The following is a 20614-nucleotide window of genomic DNA, read 5'->3' as shown; positions in this document are numbered from 1 at the left end:
TACATGATGTGGTGACGTTCCTGTTTCCCTTCTGGCCGTGTTCTGCTTAGTGCTGTGGTACATGATGTGGTGGGTTCCTGTTGCCCTTCTGGCCGTGTTCTGCTTAGTGCTGTGGTACATTATGTGGTGGGTTCCTGTTGCCTTTCTGGCCGTGTTCTGCTTAGTGCTGTGGTACATGATGTGGTGGGTTCCTGTTGTCTTTCTGGCCGTGTTCTGCTTAGTGCTGTGGTACATGATGTGGTGGGTTCCTGTTGCCCTTCTGGCCGTGTTCTGCTTAGCGCTGTGGTACATGATGTGGTGGGTTCCTGTTGCCTTTCTGGCCGTGTTCTGCTTAGTGCTGTGGTACAGGATGTGGTGTGTTCCTGTGGTCTTTCTGGCCGTGTTCTGCTTAGTGCTGTGGTACATTATGTGGTGTGTTCCTGTTGTCTTTCTGGCCGTGTTCTGCTTAGTGCTGTGGTACATGATGTGGTGGGTTCCTGTTGCCTTTCTGGCCGTGTTCTGCTTAGTGCTGTGGTACATGATGTGGTGGGTTCCTGTTGCCCTTCTGGCCGTGTTCTGCTTAGTGCTGTGGTACATCATGTGGTGTGTTCCTGTTGTCTTTCTGGCCGTGTTCTGCTTAGTGCTGTGGTACATGATGTGGTGGGTTCCTGTGGTCTTTCTGGCCGTGTTCTGCTTAGTGCTGTGGTACATGATGTGGTGGGTTCCTGTGGTCTTTCTGGCCGTGTTCTGCTTAGTGCTGTGGTACATGATGTGGTGGGTTCCTGTTGAATGGTTCTTTATGCCTCACTAACCCGGGCTAACCTGACTCAACCTCCTGTTAGTCTCTCATCCTAACTCTATTTCACACAGTAGAAGTCTGTCTGTTCAGTATGTGTTTGTGACAGTCCGGGTGTAACTGTGTGTGGTTGTCATCTAGCTGACCAGGTCGATGTTGGCCTCTTGCGGTGCCAGCAGCTGAGACTGTACATCCTGAAGGCAGCCAGGACCCTCCTCTCACACCAGGACAAACTACGACAGATCCTCTCACAGGCTGCCGTGCTGGATCTCCCACCCAACTCCGGAGGTAAGCACTGATTCCAGGTCAGATCTACTACTAGACCTCCTACCCAACCCCGGTGATTAGCACTGATTCCGGGTCAGATCAAGTACTCAACCTCCTACCCAACCCCAGTGGTAAGCACTGATTCCAGGTCAGATCTAACCCTAGCAGCGCAAGTCTGGTCCCCTTGTGGGTGGATATAATGACAACTTGGAGAAAGTGTCTATTGAATGGTTGACATTGTAGATATTTATTGGGTGACCTGAGGGCCCTCTCCTCTCCTTACAGAGGAGCCTACGGCTATGTCTCCAGACGTGGGTGACCTGTCCCCTGTCCCCCTTATCCTCTTCCCTCTCCTTATCCTCCTCCCTGTCCTTACAGAGGAGCCTATGGCTGTGTCTCTAGACATGGGTGACCTGTCTCCTGAGGGTCCCCTGCCTCCCCTTATGCTCCTCCCTCTCCTTACAGAGGAGCCTACTGCTGTGTCTCCAGACGTGGGTGACCTGTCTCCTGAGGGTCCCCTGCCTCCCCTTATCCTCCTCCAGCAGCTCCTTTCTGCAGCCACACAGCCCTCACCTATCAAGGCCATCTTCAACAGGCAGGAACTGGAGGTAAGCACAGGCACACCTGCGTTTCCGTTAGGCAGTAATTTCCAGTTTTTTGGCAAAATACAATAAATTAAAAGTCAAAAGTGGAACGGGGGCTAATGGCTTGGTACCGGGGGCTAATGGCTTGGTACCGGGGGCTAATGGCTTGGTACCGGGGGCTAATGGCTTGGTACCGGGGGCTAATGGCTTGGTACCGGGGGCTAATGGCTTGGTACCGGGGGCTAATGGCTTGGTACCGGGGGCTAATGGCTTGGTACCGGGGGCTAATGACTTGGTACGGGGGCTAATGGCTTGGTACCGGGGGCTAATGGCTTGGTACCGGGGGCTAATGGCTTGGTACCTTAATGGCTTGGTACCGGGGGCTAATGGCTTGGTACCGGGGGCTAATGGCTTGGTACCGGGGGCTAATGGCTTGGTACCGGGGGCTAATGGCTCGGTACCGGGGGCTAATGGCTGTGTCATCTAAATGACCCTTTAGGGACTTGGGAATACACTGTCATGGCTCAAGTAGAAAAATATTTAGTAAGAAACAACTGTCATCTGTCGTGGAAATGTCCTCTATTTACCAAATCATGGGAGCAAACAACACACAAGTCAGAGTTAGTTATCAAAGTACATCTTTAATTATATCAGCTCTATCACAATCCGGTGACTCTCAGGTAACTCAGTGTCTCTCAATGAATTCTCTGAGAGCCCCCTTCCACATTTCAATAGCCTTTTGACTTTCAACAGTTCAGTATCTCTAATGAAAAGTTGAGAGTCCCCACACAACGGCAAAATGGGATCCTTTATAGCAAAGATACACAGGATAAGACAGCATCGGCACAATTCATCGTTCAGTTTTGTCTCCTTTCTCAAACCCCAGAACCATAAACCAATCCTCCATATCAACAGGCATATATCAAATTGTCATTTAGATACAACCAATTCTAAATACAACCAATCCTGGACAAGATCACACAGACATTGTGGAGCAAAAGATATGTTTACACATGATGACACTTTGACCTCTCCCCTCTCTGCGGCCCATGCAACTTAGTCTTGACATAGAATAGATACTGCAACCTCGCCACAGTATTATACAAAAATACCATTCTGATGAGAAGTAACTTACACACATTTGATGAATATAAAACATCTTACATATGTTACCAACAAATTCTGAATCTTCCACGACACATCGTCATCATGTTGTCAAATGTATTAGACAGATGGCAATGGTGTCATTAGCCAGCAAAGTTAGTCCAAAATAGCTATCAATGCCAACATTGGCTAGCTCAAATCTGGTGGTCTCCCCTCCATCTTAGCTAGCTAGCTAATGTTATACTGCCTCTAAAGTCAATCTGGAGACATCAAAAGGTTTTCCTTCTAATTATTTCAGTACTGATGTTGTTTCTGTCCCTCTAGACTACAGTGTGTCAGTACTGATGTTGTTTCTGTCCCTCTAGACTACAGTGTGTCAGTACTGATGTTGTTTCTGTCCCTCTAGACTGCAGTGTGTCAGTACTGATGTTGTTTCTGTCCCTCTAGACTGCAGTGTGTCAGTACTGATGTTGTTTCTGTCCCTCTAGACTGCAGTGTGTCAGTACTGATGTTGTTTCTGTCCCTCTAGACTACAGTGTGTCAGTACTGATGTTGTTTCTATCCCTCTAGACTACAGTGTGTCAGTACTGATGTTGTTTTTGTCCCTCTAGATTACAGTGTGTCAGTACTGATGTTGTTTCTATCCCTCTAGACTACAGTGTGTCAGTACTGATGTTGTTTCTGCCCCTCTAGATTACAGTGTGTCAGTACTGATGTTGTTTCTATCCCTCTAGACTGCAGTGTGTCAGTACTGATGTTGTTTCTGTCCCTCTAGACTACAGTGTGTCAGTACTGATGTTGTTTCTATCCTTCTAGACTGCAGTGTGTCAGTACTGATGTTGTTTCTGTCCCTCTAGACTACAGTGTGTCAGTACTGATGTTGTTTCTATCCCTCTAGACTGCAGCCCTAGTAGTGTGTCAGTACTGATGTTGTTTATGTCCCTCTAGACTACAGTGTGTCAGTACTGATGTTGTTTATGTCCCTCTAGACTACAGTGTGTCAGTACTGATGTTGTTTCTGTCCCTCTAGACTACAGTGTGTCAGTACTGATGTTGTTTCTATCCCTCTAGACTACAGTGTGTCAGTACTGATGTTGTTTCTATCCCTCTAGACTGCAGTGTGTCAGTACTGATGTTGTTTCTATCCCTCTAGACTACAGTGTGTCAGTACTGATGTTGTTTCTGTCCCTCTAGACTGCAGTGTGTCAGTACTGATGTTGTTTCTGTCCCTCTAGACTACAGTGTGTCAGTACTGATGTTGTTTCTATCCCTCTAGACTGCAGTGTGTCAGTACTGATGCTGTTTTTGTCCCTCTAGACTGCAGTGTGTCAGTACTGATGTTGTTTCTGTCCCTCTAGACTGCAGCCCTGGCAGTGTGTCAGTACCTGGCCGTGGAATCCACCCACCCCTCCTCCCCCCTGTTTGAGAGCAGTAGCTCCAGTGAGGCCACTACCCCTGTCACCGTGCAGCACGTCAAGGTCCCTAAACAGAAGAAGCAGAAGGCCTCTCCTGTCCCCCCGCTGCCTATTGTACTACAGCTGATGGAAATGGGTTTCCATAGGAACAATATCGAGTTTTCCCTCAAGTCTCTGTCTGGGACCGGCAGCTCCTCTGGTGTACCAGGTACTGTTTAACATATGTGTGTGATGGTGTGTATACAGTGAGCTCCAACAGTATTGTGATGGTGTGTATACAGTGAGCTCCAACAGTATTGTGATGGTGTGTATACAGTGAGCTCCAACAGTATTGTGATGGTGTGTATACAGTGAGCTCCAACAGTATTGTAATGGTGTGTATACAGTGAGCTCCAACAGTATTGTGATGGTGTGTATACAGTGAGCTCCAACAGTATTGTGATGGTGGGTATACAGTGAGCTCCAACAGTATTGTGATGGTGTGTATACAGTGAGCTCCAACCTTATTGTGATGGTGTGTATACAGTGAGCTCCAACAGTATTGTGATGGTGTGTATACAGTGAGCTCCAACAGTATTGTGATGGTGTGTATACAGTGAGCTCCAACAGTATTGTGATGGTGTGTATACAGTGAGCTCCAACAGTATTGTGATGGTGTGTATACAGTGAGCTCCAACAGTATTGTGATGGTGGGTATACAGTGAGTTCCAACAGTATTGTGATGGTGTGTGTACAGTGAGCTCCAACAGTATTGTGATGGTGTGTATACAGTGAGCTCCAACCTTATTGTGATGGTGTGTATACAGTGAGCTCCAACCTTATTGTGATGGTGTGTATACAGTGAGCTCCAACAGTATTGTGATGGTGTGTATACAGTGAGCTCCAACAGTATTGTGATGGTGTGTATACAGTGAGCTCCAACAGTATTGTGATGGTGTGTATACAGTGAGCTCCAACAGTATTGTGATGGTGTGTATACAGTGAGCTCCAACAGTATTGTGATGGTGTGTATACAGTGAGCTCCAACAGTATTGTGATGGTGTGTATACAGTGAGCTCCAACAGTATTGTGATGGTGTGTATACAGTGAGCTCCAACAGTATTGTGATGGTGTGTATACAGTGAGCTCCAACAGTATTGTGATGGTGTGTATACAGTGAGCTCCAACAGTATTGTGATGGTGTGTATACAGTGAGCTCCAACAGTATTGTGATGGTGTGTATACAGTGAGCTCCAACAGTATTGTGATGGTGTGTATACAGTGAGTTCCAACAGTATTGTGATGGTGTGTATACAGTGAGCTCCAACGGTATTGTGATGGTGTGTATACAGTGAGCTCCAACAGTATTGTGATGGTGTGTATACAGTGAGCTCCAACCTTATTGTGATGGTGTGTATACAGTGAGCTCCAACAGTATTGTAATGATAATGATGTGTGTACAGTGAGCTCCAACAGTATTGTGATGGTGTGTATACAGTGAGCTCCAACAGTATTGTGATGGTGTGTATACAGTGAGCTCCAACAGTATTGTGATGGTGTATGTACAGTGAGCTCCAACAGTATTGTAATGGTGTGTATACAGTGAGCTCCAACAGTATTGTGATGGTGTGTGTACAGTGAGCTCCAACAGTATTGTGATGGTGTGTGTACAGTGAGCTCCAACAGTATTGTGATGGTGTGTATGCAGTGAGCTCCAACAGTATTGTAATGGTGTGTATACAGTGAGCTCCAACAGTATTGTGATGGTGTGTATACAGTGAGCTCCAACAGTATTGTGATGGTGTGTATACAGTGAGCTCCAACAGTATTGTGATGGTGTGTATACAGTGAGCTCCAATAGTATTGTGATGGTGTGTATACAGTGAGCTCCAACAGTATTGTGATGGTGTGTATACAGTGAGCTCCAACAGTATTGTGATGGTGTGTATACAGTGAGCTCCAACAGTATTGTGATGGTGTGTATACAGTGAGCTCCAACAGTATTGTGATGGTGTGTATACAGTGAGCTCCAACAGTATTGTGATGGTGTGTATACAGCCAGCTCCAACAGTATTGTGATGGTGTGTATACAGTGAGCTCCAACAGTATTGTGATGGTGTGTATACAGTGAGCTCCAACAGTATTGTGATGGTGTGTATACAGTGAGCTCCAACAGTATTGTGATGGTGTGTATACAGTGAGCTCCAACAGTATTGTGATGGTGTGTGATGGTGTGTATACAGTGAGCTCCAACAGTATTGTGATGGTGTGTATACAGTGAGCTCCAACAGTATTGTGATGGTGGGTATACAGTGAGCTCCAACAGTATTGTGATGGTGTGTATACGGTGAGCTCCAACAGTATTGTGATGGTGTGTATACAGTGAGCTCCAACAGTATTGTGATGGTGTGTATACAGTGAGCTCCAACAGTATTGTGATGGTGTGTATACAGTGAGCTCCAACAGTATTGTGATGGTGTGTATACAGTGAGCTCCAACAGTATTGTGATGGTGTGTGTACAGTGAGCTCCAACAGTATTGTAATGGTGTGTATACAGTGAGCTCCAACAGTATTGTGATGGTGTGTGTACAGTGAGCTCCAACATTATTGTGATGGTGTGTGTACAGTGAGCTCCAACAGTATTGTGATGGTGTGTATGCAGTGAGCTCCAACAGTATTGTAATGGTGTGTATACAGTGAGCTCCAACAGTATTGTGATGGTGTGTATACAGTGAGCTCCAACAGTATTGTGATGGTGTGTATACAGTGAGCTCCAATAGTATTGTGATGGTGTGTATACAGTGAGCTCCAACAGTATTGTGATGGTGTGTATACAGTGAGCTCCAACAGTATTGTGATGGTGTGTATACAGTGAGCTCCAACAGTATTGTGATGGTGTGTATACAGTGAGCTCCAACAGTATTGTGATGGTGTGTATACAGTGAGCTCCAACAGTATTGTGATGGTGTTTATACAGTGAGCTCCAACAGTATTGTGATGGTGTGTATACAGTGAGCTCCAACAGTATTGTGATGGTGTGTATACAGCCGCTCCAACAGTATTGTGATGGTGTGTATACAGTGAGCTCCAACAGTATTGTGATGGTGTGTATACAGTGAGCTCCAACAGTATTGTGATGGTGTGTATACAGTGAGCTCCAACAGTATTGTGATGGTGTGTATACAGTGAGCTCCAACAGTATTGTGATGGTGTGTGATGGTGTGTATACAGTGAGCTCCAACAGTATTGTGATGGTGTGTATACAGTGAGCTCCAACAGTATTGTGATGGTGGGTATACAGTGAGCTCCAACAGTATTGTGATGGTGTGTATACGGTGAGCTCCAACAGTATTGTGATGGTGTGTATACAGTGAGCTCCAACAGTATTGTGATGGTGTGTATACAGTGAGCTCCAACAGTATTGTGATGGTGGGTATACAGTGAGCTCCAACAGTATTGTGATGATGTGTATACGGTGAGCTCCAACAGTATTGTGATGGTGTGTATACAGTGAGCTCCAACAGTATTGTGATGGTGTGTATACAGTGAGCTCCAACAGTATTGTGATGGTGTGTGTACAGTGAGCTCCAACAGTATTGTGATGGTGTGTATACAGTGAGCTCCAACAGTATTGTGATGGTGGGTATACAGTGAGCTCCAACAGTATTGTGATGGTGTGTATACGGTGAGCTCCAACAGTATTGTGATGGTGTGTATACGGTGAGCTCCAACAGTATTGTGATGGTGTGTATACAGTTAATGTTGTGAGTGTGTGTATTAATGTGTGTCTGTGTTAATATGTTGTGTGTGTCTGTGTTAATATGTTGTGTGTGTCTGTGTTAATATGTTGTATGTGTCTGTGTTAATATGTTGTGTGTGTGTGTGTATTAATGTATGTGTCTGTGTTAATGTTGTGAGTGTGTGTGTGTGTGTATTAATGTATGTGTCTGTGTTAATGTTGTGAGTGTGTGTGTATTAATGTATGTGTCTGTGTTAATGTTGTGAGTGTGTGTGTGTGTGTGTATTAATGTATGTGTCTGTGTTAATATGTTGTGTGTGTATTAATGTGTGTCTGTGTTAATATATTGTGTGTATTAATGTGTGTGTCTGTGTTAATATGTTGTGTGTATTAATGTGTGTTGTCCTGAAGGTGTGGAGTCTTTAGTGGCCTGGTTGCTGGACCATCCTGATGTCCAGGTGACAGAGCTGTCTGATGTTGACACGGTGTCTGATGACTACTCTGAGGAGGAGCTGGAGGAGGAGCCGGAGGAGGAGCTGGAGGAGCAGGCTCCCACAGCCTTCCCAGTGGTATGTTTACCTGTCACCTGGCTCCAGACCCAGCTAATACACCCCTACCTGGCGTCAGACCCAGCTAATACACCCCTACCTGGTCATAGACCCAGCTAATACACCCCTACCTGGCCACAAACCCAGTTAATACACCCCTACCTGGTCATAGACCCAGCTAATACACCCCTACCTGGCTACAGACCCACCTGGTCACAGACCCAGCTAATACACCCCTACCTGGCTAGCTTACCCCTACGACCTACCTGGTCACAAAGCAGTCCCTGCAGCCATTACTGCTGAACCAATGACACTGGGAATCACCCATAGATCCCTGCAGCCATTACTGCTGAACCAATGACACTGGGAATCACCCATAGATCCCTGCAGCCATTACTGCTGAACCAATGACACTGGGAATCACCCATAGATCCCTGCAGCCATTACTGCTGAACCAATGACACTGGGAATCACCCATAGATCCCTGCAGCCATTACTGCTGAACCAATGACACTGGGAATCACTTGTGGTTCTTTTATCATGTGTAGCTACTATAATGTTGGAACTCAACCTGGAACTTTCACGTTAGATTAATTCATTGATTCATTTTACATCTCTCTGTGTGTCCTCAGCCTCCTGGTGCAGTGGTGACGGAGACTCAGACTTTTAAGAACCAATCAGATTTCCAGAGCAACGATGACTATGCTGTTTATATCAGAGAGAACATTCAGGTAAGACTGCTGTTTATCAGAGAACATTCAGGTAAGACTTCCGCCTGGCCAAACTGAGCAATCAGTGGAGAAGGGCCTTGGCCAGGGAGGTGACCAAGAACCTGATGGTCACTCTGACAGAGCTCCAGAGTTCCTCTGTGGAGATGGAGAACCTTCCAGGACAACCATCTCTGCAGAACTCCACCAATCAGGCCTTTATGGTAGAGTGGCCAGACGGAAGCCACTCCTCAGTAAAAGGCACATGACAACCCGCTTGGAGTTTGCCAAAATCCAACTAAAGGACTCTCATACCATGAGAAAAAATATTCTCTGGTCTGATGAAACTAAGATTGAACTCTTTGGCCAGAATGCCAAGTGTTACGTCTGGAGGAAACCAGGCACCATCCCTACGGTGAAGCATGATGGTGGCAGCATCATTCTGTGGGGATGTTTTTCAGAGGCAGGGACTGGGAGACTAGTCAGGATCGAGGGAAAGATGAACAGAGAAAAGTACAGAGAGATCCTTGATGAAAACCTGCTCCAGAGTGCTCAGGACCTCAGACTGGGGTGAAGGTTCACCTCCCAACAGGACAACAACCTTAAGCACACAGCCAAGATAATGCAGGAGTGGCTTTGGAACAAGTCTCTGAATGTCCTTGAGTGGCCCAGCCAGAGCCCGGACTTGAACCCGATCTAACATCTCTGGAGAGACCTGAAAATTGCTGTGCAGCGATGCTCCCCATCCAACCTGACAGAGCTTGAGAGGATCTGCAGAGAAGAATGGGAGAAACTCCCCAAATACAGGTGTGCCGAGCTTGTAGCATCATACCCAAGAAGACTTGAGACTGTAATTGCTGCAAGTGGTGCTTCAACAAAGTACTGATTAAAGGGTCTAATTACTTGTGCAAATGTGATATTTCATTTTTTTTTAAATAAATTAGCTATCATTTCTAAAAAACATTTTTGCTTTATACATTGATACATACATCCTATAGGTTCTCCACTAAAGGCCTAGGTCCTATAGGTTCTCCACTAAAGAACTAGGTCCTATAGGTTCTCCACTAAAGGCCTAGGTCCTATAGGTTCTCCACTAAAGGACTAGGTCCTATAGGTTCTCCACTAAAGGACTAGGTCCTATAGGTTCTCCGCTAAAGGACTAGGTCCTATAGGTTCTCCGCTAAAGGACGAGGTCCTATAGGTTCTCCACTAAAGGACGAGGTCCTATAGGTTCTCCACTAAAGGACTAGGTCCTATAGGTTCTCCACTAAAGGACTAGGTCCTATAGGTTCTCCACTAAAGGACTAGGTCCTATAGGTTCTCCACTAAAGGACTAGGTCCTATAGGTTCTCCACTAAAGAACTAGGTCCTATAGGTTCTCCACTAAAGGACTAGGTCCTATAGGTTCTCCACTAAAGGACTAGGTCCTATAGGTTCTCCACTAAAGGACTAGGTCCTATAGGTTCTCCACTAAAGGACTAGGTCCTATAGGTTCTCCACTAAAGGACTAGGTCCTATAGGTTCTCCACTAAAGGACTAGGTCCCATAGGTTCTCCACTAAAGGACTAGGTCCCATAGGTTCTCCACTAAAGGCCTAGGTCCCATAGGTTCTCCACTAAAGGGCCAATAGGTTCTCCACTAAAGGTCCAATAGGTTCTCCACTAAAGGACTAGGTCCTATAGGTTCTCCACTAAAGGACTAGGTCCTATAGGTTCTCCACTAAAGGACTAGGTCCTATAGGTTCTCCACTAAAGGCCTAGGTCCCATAGGTTCTCCACTAAAGGTCCAATAGGTTCTCCACTAAAGACTAGGCCCAATAGGTTCTCCACTAAAGGACTAGGTCCCATAGGTTCTCAACTAAAGGACTAGGTCCCATAGGTTCTCCACTAAAGGACTAGGTCCCATAGGTTCTCCACTAAAGGACTAGGTCCCATAGGTTCTCCACTAAAGGACTAGGTCCAATAGGTTCTCCACTAAAGGACTAGGTCCAATAGGTTCTCCACTAAAGGACTAGGTCCAATAGGTTCTCCACTAAAGGACTAGGTCCAATAGGTTCTCCACTAAAGGACTAGGTCCCATAGGTTCTCCACTAAAGGACTAGGTCCCATAGGTTCTCCACTAAAGGACTAGGCTGTCTCATAGACACCAATGTAATAGCAGATGGATCTGGTCTACTGAACTGGCTGTGTCTCATAGACACCAATGTAATAGCAGCTGGGTCTGGTCTACTTAGTTCATTGACTTTCATTGAGCCAGACAAAAACTGACAACCAGTGAGTGGAGTGTCATGCCTCCTCTTCTGTCTCTTGCGTATGAGGAAGTATATTTAACTTCTGACCTCTAACCCCCGATCTCTGAATGTAGGTTGGGCATGACGTTGAAGTGCTGTAGAACGTATGAGGAAGTGTTTAACCTCTGACCCCTATGTACTGTAGGTGGGCATGACGTTGAAGAGCTGTAGAACGTATGAGGAAGTGTTTAACCTCTGACCCCTATGTACTGTAGGTGGGCATGATGGTGAAGTGCTGTAGAACGTATGAGGAAGTGTTTAACCTCTGACCCCTATGTACTGTAGGTGGGCATGATGGTGAAGTGCTGTAGAACGTATGAGGAAGTGTTTAACCTCTGACCCCTATGTACTGTAGGTGGGCATGATGGTGAAGTGCTGTAGAACGTATGAGGAAGTGTTTAACCTCTGACCCCTATGTACTGTAGGTGGGCATGATGGTGAAATGCTGTAGAACGTATGAGGAAGTGTACGAGGGAGACGTTGGGAAGGTAATTAAACTGGACAGAGATGGACTCCATGACCTGAATGTCCAGTGTGACTGGCAGCAGAAAGGCGGGACCTACTGGGTCCGCTATATACACACTCAACTACTAGGTAAGATGGATGCTTTAAAGCTGTTCATATTCATGTGACGGGATCTCCTGTAACCTGTTTTCTGATTCGCCAGGAGCATGTTGATGTTAATGTGACTGGATCTCCTGTAACCTGTTTTCTGATTCGCCAGGAGCATGTTGATATTAATGTGACTGGATCTCCTGTAACCTGTTTTCTGATTCGCCAGGAGCATGTTGATATTAATGTGACTGGATCTCCTTGTTCCAGGCTTCCCACCACAGACCTCTCCATCCCACATTAAGATCGGGGACAAAGTGAGGGTGAAGGCTACCGTCACGACGCCGAAGTACAAATGGGGCTCTGTCACTCACAGGAGTGTAGGAGTGGTCAAGGGTAAGTCACTCGTTTGCTATTCATTTTGGTCATTTTGTTTTCTACCTGTATTTAAGGCCCAAGCACCTCGTGGCCTGTGCTACTGGCGTCTTTAAGATGGTTATTTTAAAGGAGAAATGTCGCCCTCCGTTATCTACCCGCTTAAATAATGGTTATAAGTCAACTATGGTCTTGTGTTGTGTTCAGCTTTCAGTGCCAATGGGAAGGATGTGATTCTGGACTTCACTCAGCAGTCTCACTGGACCGGGCTGCTGTCTGAGATGGAGCTGGTGCCCAGTGTTCACCCGGGAGTCCGGTACAGATACCTTTGTTTAATAGATGTTTTATGTGACCTTTATATATTTTACCAGGCACGTCCATTAAGAAAACGATGGCCTCAATACTGTTCACAATGACATGACCCAAGTTATCAATGGACCCAATCAATCAATGTTTTCATCAATGGACCCAATCAATCAATGGATGTTTTAACCCCTTATATGGTATCTAATGGTCACCTCTGATCTCTGTGTCTAACTCTGTTCCTGCAGCTGTGATGGTCACCTCTGATCTCTGTGTCTAACTCTGTTCCTGCAGCTGTGATGGTCACCTCTGATCTCTGTGTCTAACTCTGTTCCTGCAGCTGTGATGGTCACCTCTGATCTCTGTGTCTAACTCTGTTCCTGCAGCTGTGATGGTCACCTCTGATCTCTGTGTCTAACTCTGTTCCTGCAGCTGTAATGGTCACCTCTGATCTCTGTGTCTAACTCTGTTCCTGCAGCTGTGATGGTTGTCAGATGTTCCCTATCAACGGCCCCAGGTTCAAATGTAGACACTGTGACGACTTTGACTTCTGTGAGAGGTGCTTTAAAACACGGCAACACAACGCCAGGCACTCTTTTGTACGTGTCAACGAACCAGGTGAGTTCCACACTTCTGTTATTCATTGAGATCTGAATCTCATGTGAATTTCTTTTTCCATTTCAGACCAAACTACTTCTCACTTAATCATCGTTTTTGTGTTTTATACGTTATTGTGCAGTTTCATGTCTGTTCTCCTCCAGACCAGTAGTGTTAATCTGTCTGTTCTCCTCCAGACCAGTAGTGTTAATCTGTCTGTTCTCCTCCAGACCAGTAGTGTTAATCTGTCTGTTCTCCTCCAGACCAGTAGTGTTAATCTGTCTGTTCTCCTCCAGACCAGTAGTGTTAATCTGTCTGTTCTCCACCAGGCCAGTAGTGTTAATCTGTCTGTTCTCCTCCAGACCAGTAGTGTTAATCTGTCTGTTCTCCTCCAGGCCAGTAGTGTTAATCTGTCTGTTCTCCTCCAGACCAGTAGTGTTAATCTGTCTGTTCTCCTCCAGACCAGTAGTGTTAATCTGTCTGTTCTCCTCCAGACCAGTAGTGTTAATCTGTCTGTTCTCCTCCAGACCAGTAGTGTTAATCTGTCTGTTCTCCTCCAGACCAGTAGTGTTAATCTGTCTGTTCTCCTCCAGACCAGTAGTGTTAATCTGTCTGTTCTCCTCCAGACCAGTAGTGTTAATCTGTCTGTTCTCCTCCAGACCAGTAGTGTTAATCTGTCTGTTCTCCTCCAGGCCAGTAGTGTTAATCTGTCTGTTCTCCTCCAGACCAGTAGTGTTAATCTGTCTGTTCTCCTCCAGACCAGTAGTGTTAATCTGTCTGTTCTCCTCCAGACCAGTAGTGTTAATCTGTCTGTTCTCCTCCAGACCAGTAGTGTTAATCTGTCTGTTCTCCTCCAGGCCAGTAGTGTTAATCTGTCTGTTCTCCTCCAGACCAGTAGTGTTAATCTGTCTGTTCTCCTCCAGGCCAGTAGTGTTAATCTGTCTGTTCTCCTCCAGACCAGTAGTGTTAATCTGTCTGTTCTCCAGGCCAGTAGTGTTAATCTGTCTGTTCTCCTCCAGACCAGTAGTGTTAATCTGTCTGTTCTCCTCCAGACCAGTAGTGTTAATCTGTCTGTTCTCCTCCAGGCCAGTAGTGTTAATCTGTCTGTTCTCCTCCAGACCAGTAGTGTTAATCTGTCTGTTCTCCTCCAGACCAGTAGTGTTAATCTGTCTGTTCTCCTCCAGGCCAGTAGTGTTAATCTGTCTGTTCTCCTCCAGGCCAGTAGTGTTAATCTGTCTGTTCTCCTCCAGACCAGTAGTGTTAACCTGTCTGTTCTCCTCCAGACCAGTAGTGTTAATCTGTCTGTTCTCCTCCAGACCAGTAGTGTTAATCTGTCTGTTCTCCTCCAGGCCAGTAGTGTTAATCTGTCTGTTCTCCTCCAGACCAGTAGTGTTAATCTGTCTGTTCTCCAGGCCAGTAGTGTTAATCTGTCTGTTCTCCTCCAGACCAGTAGTGTTAATCTGTCTGTTCTCCTCCAGACCAGTAGTGTTAATCTGTCTGTTCTCCTCCAGGCCAGTAGTGTTAATCTGTCTGTTCTCCTCCAGACCAGTAGTGTTAATCTGTCTGTTCTCCTCCAGACCAGTAGTGTTAATCTGTCTGTTCTCCTCCAGGCCAGTAGTGTTAATCTGTCTGTTCTCCTCCAGGCCAGTAGTGTTAATCTGTCTGTTCTCCTCCAGACCAGTAGTGTTAATCTGTCTGTTCTCCTCCAGGCCAGTAGTGTTAATCTGTCTGTTCTCCTCCAGACCAGTAGTGTTAATCTGTCTGTTCTCCTCCAGACCAGTAGTGTTAATCTGTCTGTTCTCCTCCAGGCCAGTAGTGTTAATCTGTCTGTTCTCCTCCAGGCCAGTAGTGTTAATCTGTCTGTTCTCCTCCAGACCAGTAGTGTTAATCTGTCTGTTCTCCTCCAGACCAGTAGTGTTAATCTGTCTGTTCTCCTCCAGACCAGTAGTGTTAATCTGTCTGTTCTCCTCCAGACCAGTAGTGTTAATCTGTCTGTTCTCCTCCAGGCCAGTAGTGTTAATATGTCTGTTCTCCTCCAGACCAGTAGTGTTAATCTGTCTGTTCTCCAGACCAGTAGTGTTAATCTGTCTGTTCTCCTCCAGACCAGTAGTGTTAATCTGTCTGTTCTCCTCCAGGCCAGTAGTGTTAATCTGTCTGTTCTCCTCCAGGCCAGTAGTGTTAATCTGTCTGTTCTCCTCCAGACCAGTAGTGTTAATCTGTCTGTTCTCCTCCAGACCAGTAGTGTTAATCTGTCTGTTCTCCTCCAGACCAGTAGTGTTAATCTGTCTGTTCTCCTCCAGACCAGTAGTGTTAATCTGTCTGTTTTCCTCCAGACCAGTAGTGTTAATCTGCCTGTTCTCCTCCAGACCAGTAGTGTTAATCTGTCTGTTCTCCTCCAGACCAGTAGTGTTAATCTGTCTGTTCTCCAGACCAGTAGTGTTAATCTGTCTGTTCTCCTCCAGACCAGTAGTGTTAATCTGTCTGTTCTCCTCCAGACCAGTAGTGTTAATCTGTCTGTTCTCCTCCAGACCAGTAGTGTTAATCTGTCTGTTCTCCTCCAGACCAGTAGTGTTAATCTGTCTGTTCTCCTCCAGACCAGTAGTGTTAATCTGTCTGTTCTCCTCCAGACCAGTAGTGTTAATCTGTCTGTTCTCCTCCAGACCAGTAGTGTTAATCTGTCTGTTCTCCTCCAGACCAGTAGTGTTAATCTGTCTGTTCTCCTCCAGACCAGTAGTGTTAATCTGTCTGTTCTCCTCCAGGCCAGTAGTGTTAATCTGTCTGTTCTCCTCCAGGCCAGTAGTGTTAATCTGTCTGTTCTCCTCCAGACCAGTAGTGTTAATCTGTCTGTTCTCCTCCAGACCAGTAGTGTTAATCTGTCTGTTCTCCTCCAGACCAGTAGTGTTAATCTGTCTGTTCTCCTCCAGGCCAGTAGTGTTAATCTGTCTGTTCTCCTCCAGACCAGTAGTGTTAATCTGTCTGTTCTCCTCCAGACCAGTAGTGTTAATCTGTCTGTTCTCCTCCAGACCAGTAGTGTTAATCTGTCTGTTCTCCTCCAGGCCAGTAGTGTTAATCTGTCTGTTCTCCTCCAGACCAGTAGTGTTAATCTGTCTGTTCTTCTCCAGACCAGTAGTGTTAATCTGTCTGTTCTCCTCCAGACCAGTAGTGTTAATCTGTCTGTTCTCCTCCAGACCAGTAGTGTTAATCTGTCTGTTCTTCTCCAGACCAGTAGTGTTAATCTGTCTGTTCTTCTCCAGACCAGTAGTGTTAATCTGTCTGTTCTCCTCCAGACCAGTAGTGTTAATCTGTCTGTTCTCCTCCAGACCAGTAGTGTTAATCTGTCTGTTCTCCTCCAGGCCAGTAGTGTTAATCTGTCTGTTCTCCTCCAGACCAGTAGTGTTAACCTGTCTGTTCTCCTCCAGACCAGTAGTGTTAATCTGTCTGTTCTCCTCCAGACCAGTAGTGTTAATCTGTCTGTTCTCCTCCAGGCCAGTAGTGTTAATCTGTCTGTTCTCCTCCAGACCAGTAGTGTTAATCTGTCTGTTCTCCTCCAGACCAGTAGTGTTAATCTGTCTGTTCTCCTCCAGACCAGTAGTGTTAATCTGTCTGTTCTCCTCCAGACCAGTAGTGTTAATCTGTCTGTTCTCCTCCAGACCAGTAGTGTTAATCTGTCTGTTCTTCTCCAGGCCAGTAGTGTTAATCTGTCTGTTCTTCTCCAGACCAGTAGTGTTAATCTGTCTGTTCTCCTCCAGACCAGTAGTGTTAATCTGTCTGTTCTCCTCCAGACCAGTAGTGTTAATCTGTCTGTTCTCCTCCAGACCAGTAGTGTTAATCTGTCTGTTCTCCTCCAGGCCAGTAGTGTTAATCTGTCTGTTCTCCTCCAGACCAGTAGTGTTCATCTGTCTGTTCTCCTCCAGACCAGTAGTGTTAATATGTCTGTTCTCCTCCAGACCAGTAGTGTTAATCTGTCTGTTCTCCTCCAGACCAGTAGTGTTAATCTGTCTGTTCTCCTCCAGACCAGTAGTGTTAATCTGTCTGTTCTCCTCCAGACCAGTAGTGTTAATCTGTCTGTTCTCCTCCAGACCAGTAGTGTTAATCTGTCTGTTCTCCTCCAGACCAGTAGTGTTAATCTGTCTGTTCTCCTCCAGACCAGTAGTGTTAATCTGTCTGTTCTCCTCCAGACCAGTAGTGTTAATCTGTCTGTTCTCCTCCAGGCCAGTAGTGTTAATCTGTCTGTTCTCCTCCAGACCAGTAGTGTTAATCTGTCTGTTCTCCTCCAGACCAGTAGTGTTAATCTGTCTGTTCTCCTCCAGACCAGTAGTGTTAATCTGTCTGTTCTCCTCCAGACCAGTAGTGTTAATCTGTCTGTTCTCCTCCAGACCAGTAGTGTTAATCTGTCTGTTCTCCTCCAGACCAGTAGTGTTAATCTGTCTGTTCTCCTCCAGACCAGTAGTGTTAATCTGTCTGTTCTCCTCCAGACCAGTAGTGTTAATCTGTCTGTTCTCCTCCAGACCAGTAGTGTTAATCTGTCTGTTCTCCTCCAGACCAGTAGTGTTAATCTGTCTGTTCTCCTCCAGACCAGTAGTGTTAATCTGTCTGTTCTCCTCCAGACCAGTAGTGTTAATCTGTCTGTTCTCCTCCAGACCAGTAGTGTTAATCTGTCTGTTCTCCTCCAGGCCAGTAGTGTTAATCTGTCTGTTCTCCTCCAGACCAGTAGTGTTAATCTGTCTGTTCTCCTCCAGACCAGTAGTGTTAATCTGTCTGTTCTCCTCCAGACCAGTAGTGTTAATCTGTCTGTTCTCCTCCAGACCAGTAGTGTTAATCTGTCTGTTCTCCTCCAGACCAGTAGTGTTAATCTGTCTGTTCTCCTCCAGGCCAGTAGTGTTAATCTGTCTGTTCTCCTCCAGGCCAGTAGTGTTAATCTGTCTGTTCTCCTCCAGACCAGTAGTGTTAATCTGTCTGTTCTCCTCCAGACCAGTAGTGTTAATCTGTCTGTTCTCCTCCAGACCAGTAGTGTTAATCTGTCTGTTCTCCTCCAGACCAGTAGTGTTAATCTGTCTGTTCTCCTCCAGACCAGTAGTGTTAATCTGTCTGTTCTCCTCCAGACCAGTAGTGTTAATATGTCTGTTCTCCTCCAGGCCAGTAGTGTTAATCTGTCTGTTCTCCTCCAGACCAGTAGTGTTAATCTGTCTGTTCTCCTCCAGACCAGTAGTGTTAATCTGTCTGTTCTCCTCCAGGCCAGTAGTGTTAATCTGTCTGTTCTCCTCCAGACCAGTAGTGTTAATCTGTCTGTTCTCCTCCAGACCAGTAGTGTTAATCTGTCTGTTCTCCAGACCAGTAGTGTTAATCTGTCTGTTCTCCTCCAGACCAGTAGTGTTAATCTGTCTGTTCTCCTCCAGACCAGTAGTGTTAATCTGTCTGTTCTTCTCCAGACCAGTAGTGTTAATCTGTCTGTTCTCCTCCAGACCAGTAGTGTTAATCTGTCTGTTCTCCTCCAGACCAGTAGTGTTAATCTGTCTGTTCTCCTCCAGACCAGTAGTGTTAATCTGTCTGTTCTCCTCCAGGCCAGTAGTGTTAATCTGTCTGTTCTCCTCCAGACCAGTAGTGTTAATCTGTCTGTTCTCCTCCAGACCAGTAGTGTTAATCTGTCTGTTCTCCTCCAGACCAGTAGTGTTAATCTGTCTGTTCTCCTCCAGACCAGTAGTGTTAATCTGTCTGTTCTCCTCCAGACCAGTAGTGTTAATCTGTCTGTTCTCCTCCAGACCAGTAGTGTTAATCTGTCTGTTCTCCTCCAGACCAGTAGTGTTAATCTGTCTGTTCTCCTCCAGGCCAGTAGTGTTAATCTGTCTGTTCTCCTCCAGGCCAGTAGTGTTAATCTGTCTGTTCTCCTCCAGACCAGTAGTGTTAATCTGTCTGTTCTCCTCCAGACCAGTAGTGTTAATCTGTCTGTTCTCCTCCAGACCAGTAGTGTTAATCTGTCTGTTCTCCTCCAGACCAGTAGTGTTAATATGTCTGTTCTCCTCCAGGCCAGTAGTGTTAATCTGTCTGTTCTCCTCCAGACCAGTAGTGTTAATCTGTCTGTTCTCCTCCAGACCAGTAGTGTTAATCTGTCTGTTCACCTCCAGACCAGTAGTGTTAATCTGTCTGTTCTCCTCCAGGCCAGTAGTGTTAACCTGTCTGTTCTCCTCCAGACCAGTAGTGTTAATCTGTCTGTTCTCCTCCAGGCCAGTAGTGTTAATCTGTCTGTTCTCCTCCAGACCAGTAGTGTTAATCTGTCTGTTCTCCTCCAGACCAGTAGTGTTAATCTGTCTGTTCTCCTCCAGACCAGTAGTGTTAATCTGTCTGTTCTCCTCCAGACCAGTAGTGTTAATCTGTCTGTTCTCCTCCAGACCAGTAGTGTTAACCTGTCTGTTCTCCTCCAGACCAGTAGTGTTAATCTGTCTGTTCTCCTCCAGACCAGTAGTGTTAATCTGTCTGTTCTCCTCCAGACCAGTAGTGTTAATCTGTCTGTTCTCCTCCAGGCCAGTAGTGTTAACCTGTCTGTTCTCCTCCAGACCAGTAGTGTTAATCTGTCTGTTCTCCAGACCAGTAGTGTTAATCTGTCTGTTCTCCTCCAGGCCAGTAGTGTTAATCTGTCTGTTCTCCTCCAGACCAGTAGTGTTAATCTGTCTGTTCTCCTCCAGACCAGTAGTGTTAATCTGTCTGTTCTCCTCCAGGCCAGTAGTGTTAATCTGTCTGTTCTCCTCCAGACCAGTAGTGTTAATCTGTCTGTTCTCCTCCAGGCCAGTAGTGTTAATCTGTCTGTTCTCCAGACCAGTAGTGTTAATCTGTCTGTTCTCCTCCAGACCAGTAGTGTTAATCTGTCTGTTCTCCTCCAGGCCAGTAGTGTTAATCTGTCTGTTCTCCTCCAGACCAGTAGTGTTAATCTGTCTGTTCTCCTCCAGACCAGTAGTGTTAATCTGTCTGTTCTCCTCCAGGCCAGTAGTGTTAATCTGTCTGTTCTCCAGACCAGTAGTGTTAATCTGTCTGTTCTCCAGACCAGTAGTGTTAATCTGTCTGTTCTCCAGACCAGTAGTGTTAATCTGTCTGTTCTCCTCCAGACCAGTAGTGTTAATCTGTCTGTTCTCCTCCAGACCAGTAGTGTTAATCTGTCTGTTCTCCAGACCAGTAGTGTTAATCTGTCTGTTCTCCTCCAGACCAGTAGTGTTAATCTGTCTGTTCTCCTCCAGACCAGTAGTGTTAATCTGTCTGTTCTCCTCCAGGCCAGTAGTGTTAATCTGTCTGTTCTCCTCCAGACCAGTAGTGTTAATCTGTCTGTTCTTCTCCAGACCAGTAGTGTTAATCTGTCTGTTCTCCTCCAGACCAGTAGTGTTAATCTGTC

General features: G+C 45.9%; 1 protein-coding gene across 24 annotated transcripts in view; it reads left to right on the top strand.

Moving 5' to 3' along the window:
* Nucleotides 1-20614, top strand: part of herc2 (HECT and RLD domain containing E3 ubiquitin protein ligase 2) — a 228445-nt gene that overhangs the window by 94668 nt on the left and 113163 nt on the right. For 14 of the 24 annotated variants that reach the window (XM_090236507.1, XM_090236501.1, XM_090236506.1 and 11 more), the window contains 9 exons: nt 917-1063; nt 1421-1650; nt 4089-4353; nt 8276-8433; nt 9045-9143; nt 11835-12003; nt 12232-12357; nt 12544-12652; nt 13118-13257. In XM_090236507.1, the coding sequence (XP_090092633.1) occupies nt 917-1063; nt 1421-1650; nt 4089-4353; nt 8276-8433; nt 9045-9143; nt 11835-12003; nt 12232-12357; nt 12544-12652; nt 13118-13257 (1443 nt within the window). Of the gene's footprint in view, nt 1-916; nt 1064-1420; nt 1651-4088; nt 4354-8275; nt 8434-9044; nt 9144-11624; nt 11694-11834; nt 12004-12231; nt 12358-12543; nt 12653-13117; nt 13258-20614 lie in introns of those variants that run through there. The other 10 variants (XM_090236518.1, XM_090236516.1, XM_090236514.1 and 7 more) reach the window with 2 other exon arrangements.

This window comes from Oncorhynchus mykiss, chromosome 5, assembly GCF_057628025.1.
Source record: "Oncorhynchus mykiss isolate SJ-2025 chromosome 5, ASM5762802v1, whole genome shotgun sequence".
Lineage (NCBI taxonomy): Eukaryota > Metazoa > Chordata > Actinopteri > Salmoniformes > Salmonidae > Oncorhynchus > Oncorhynchus mykiss.
This window is presented reverse-complemented; position numbering and strand designations above follow the sequence as displayed.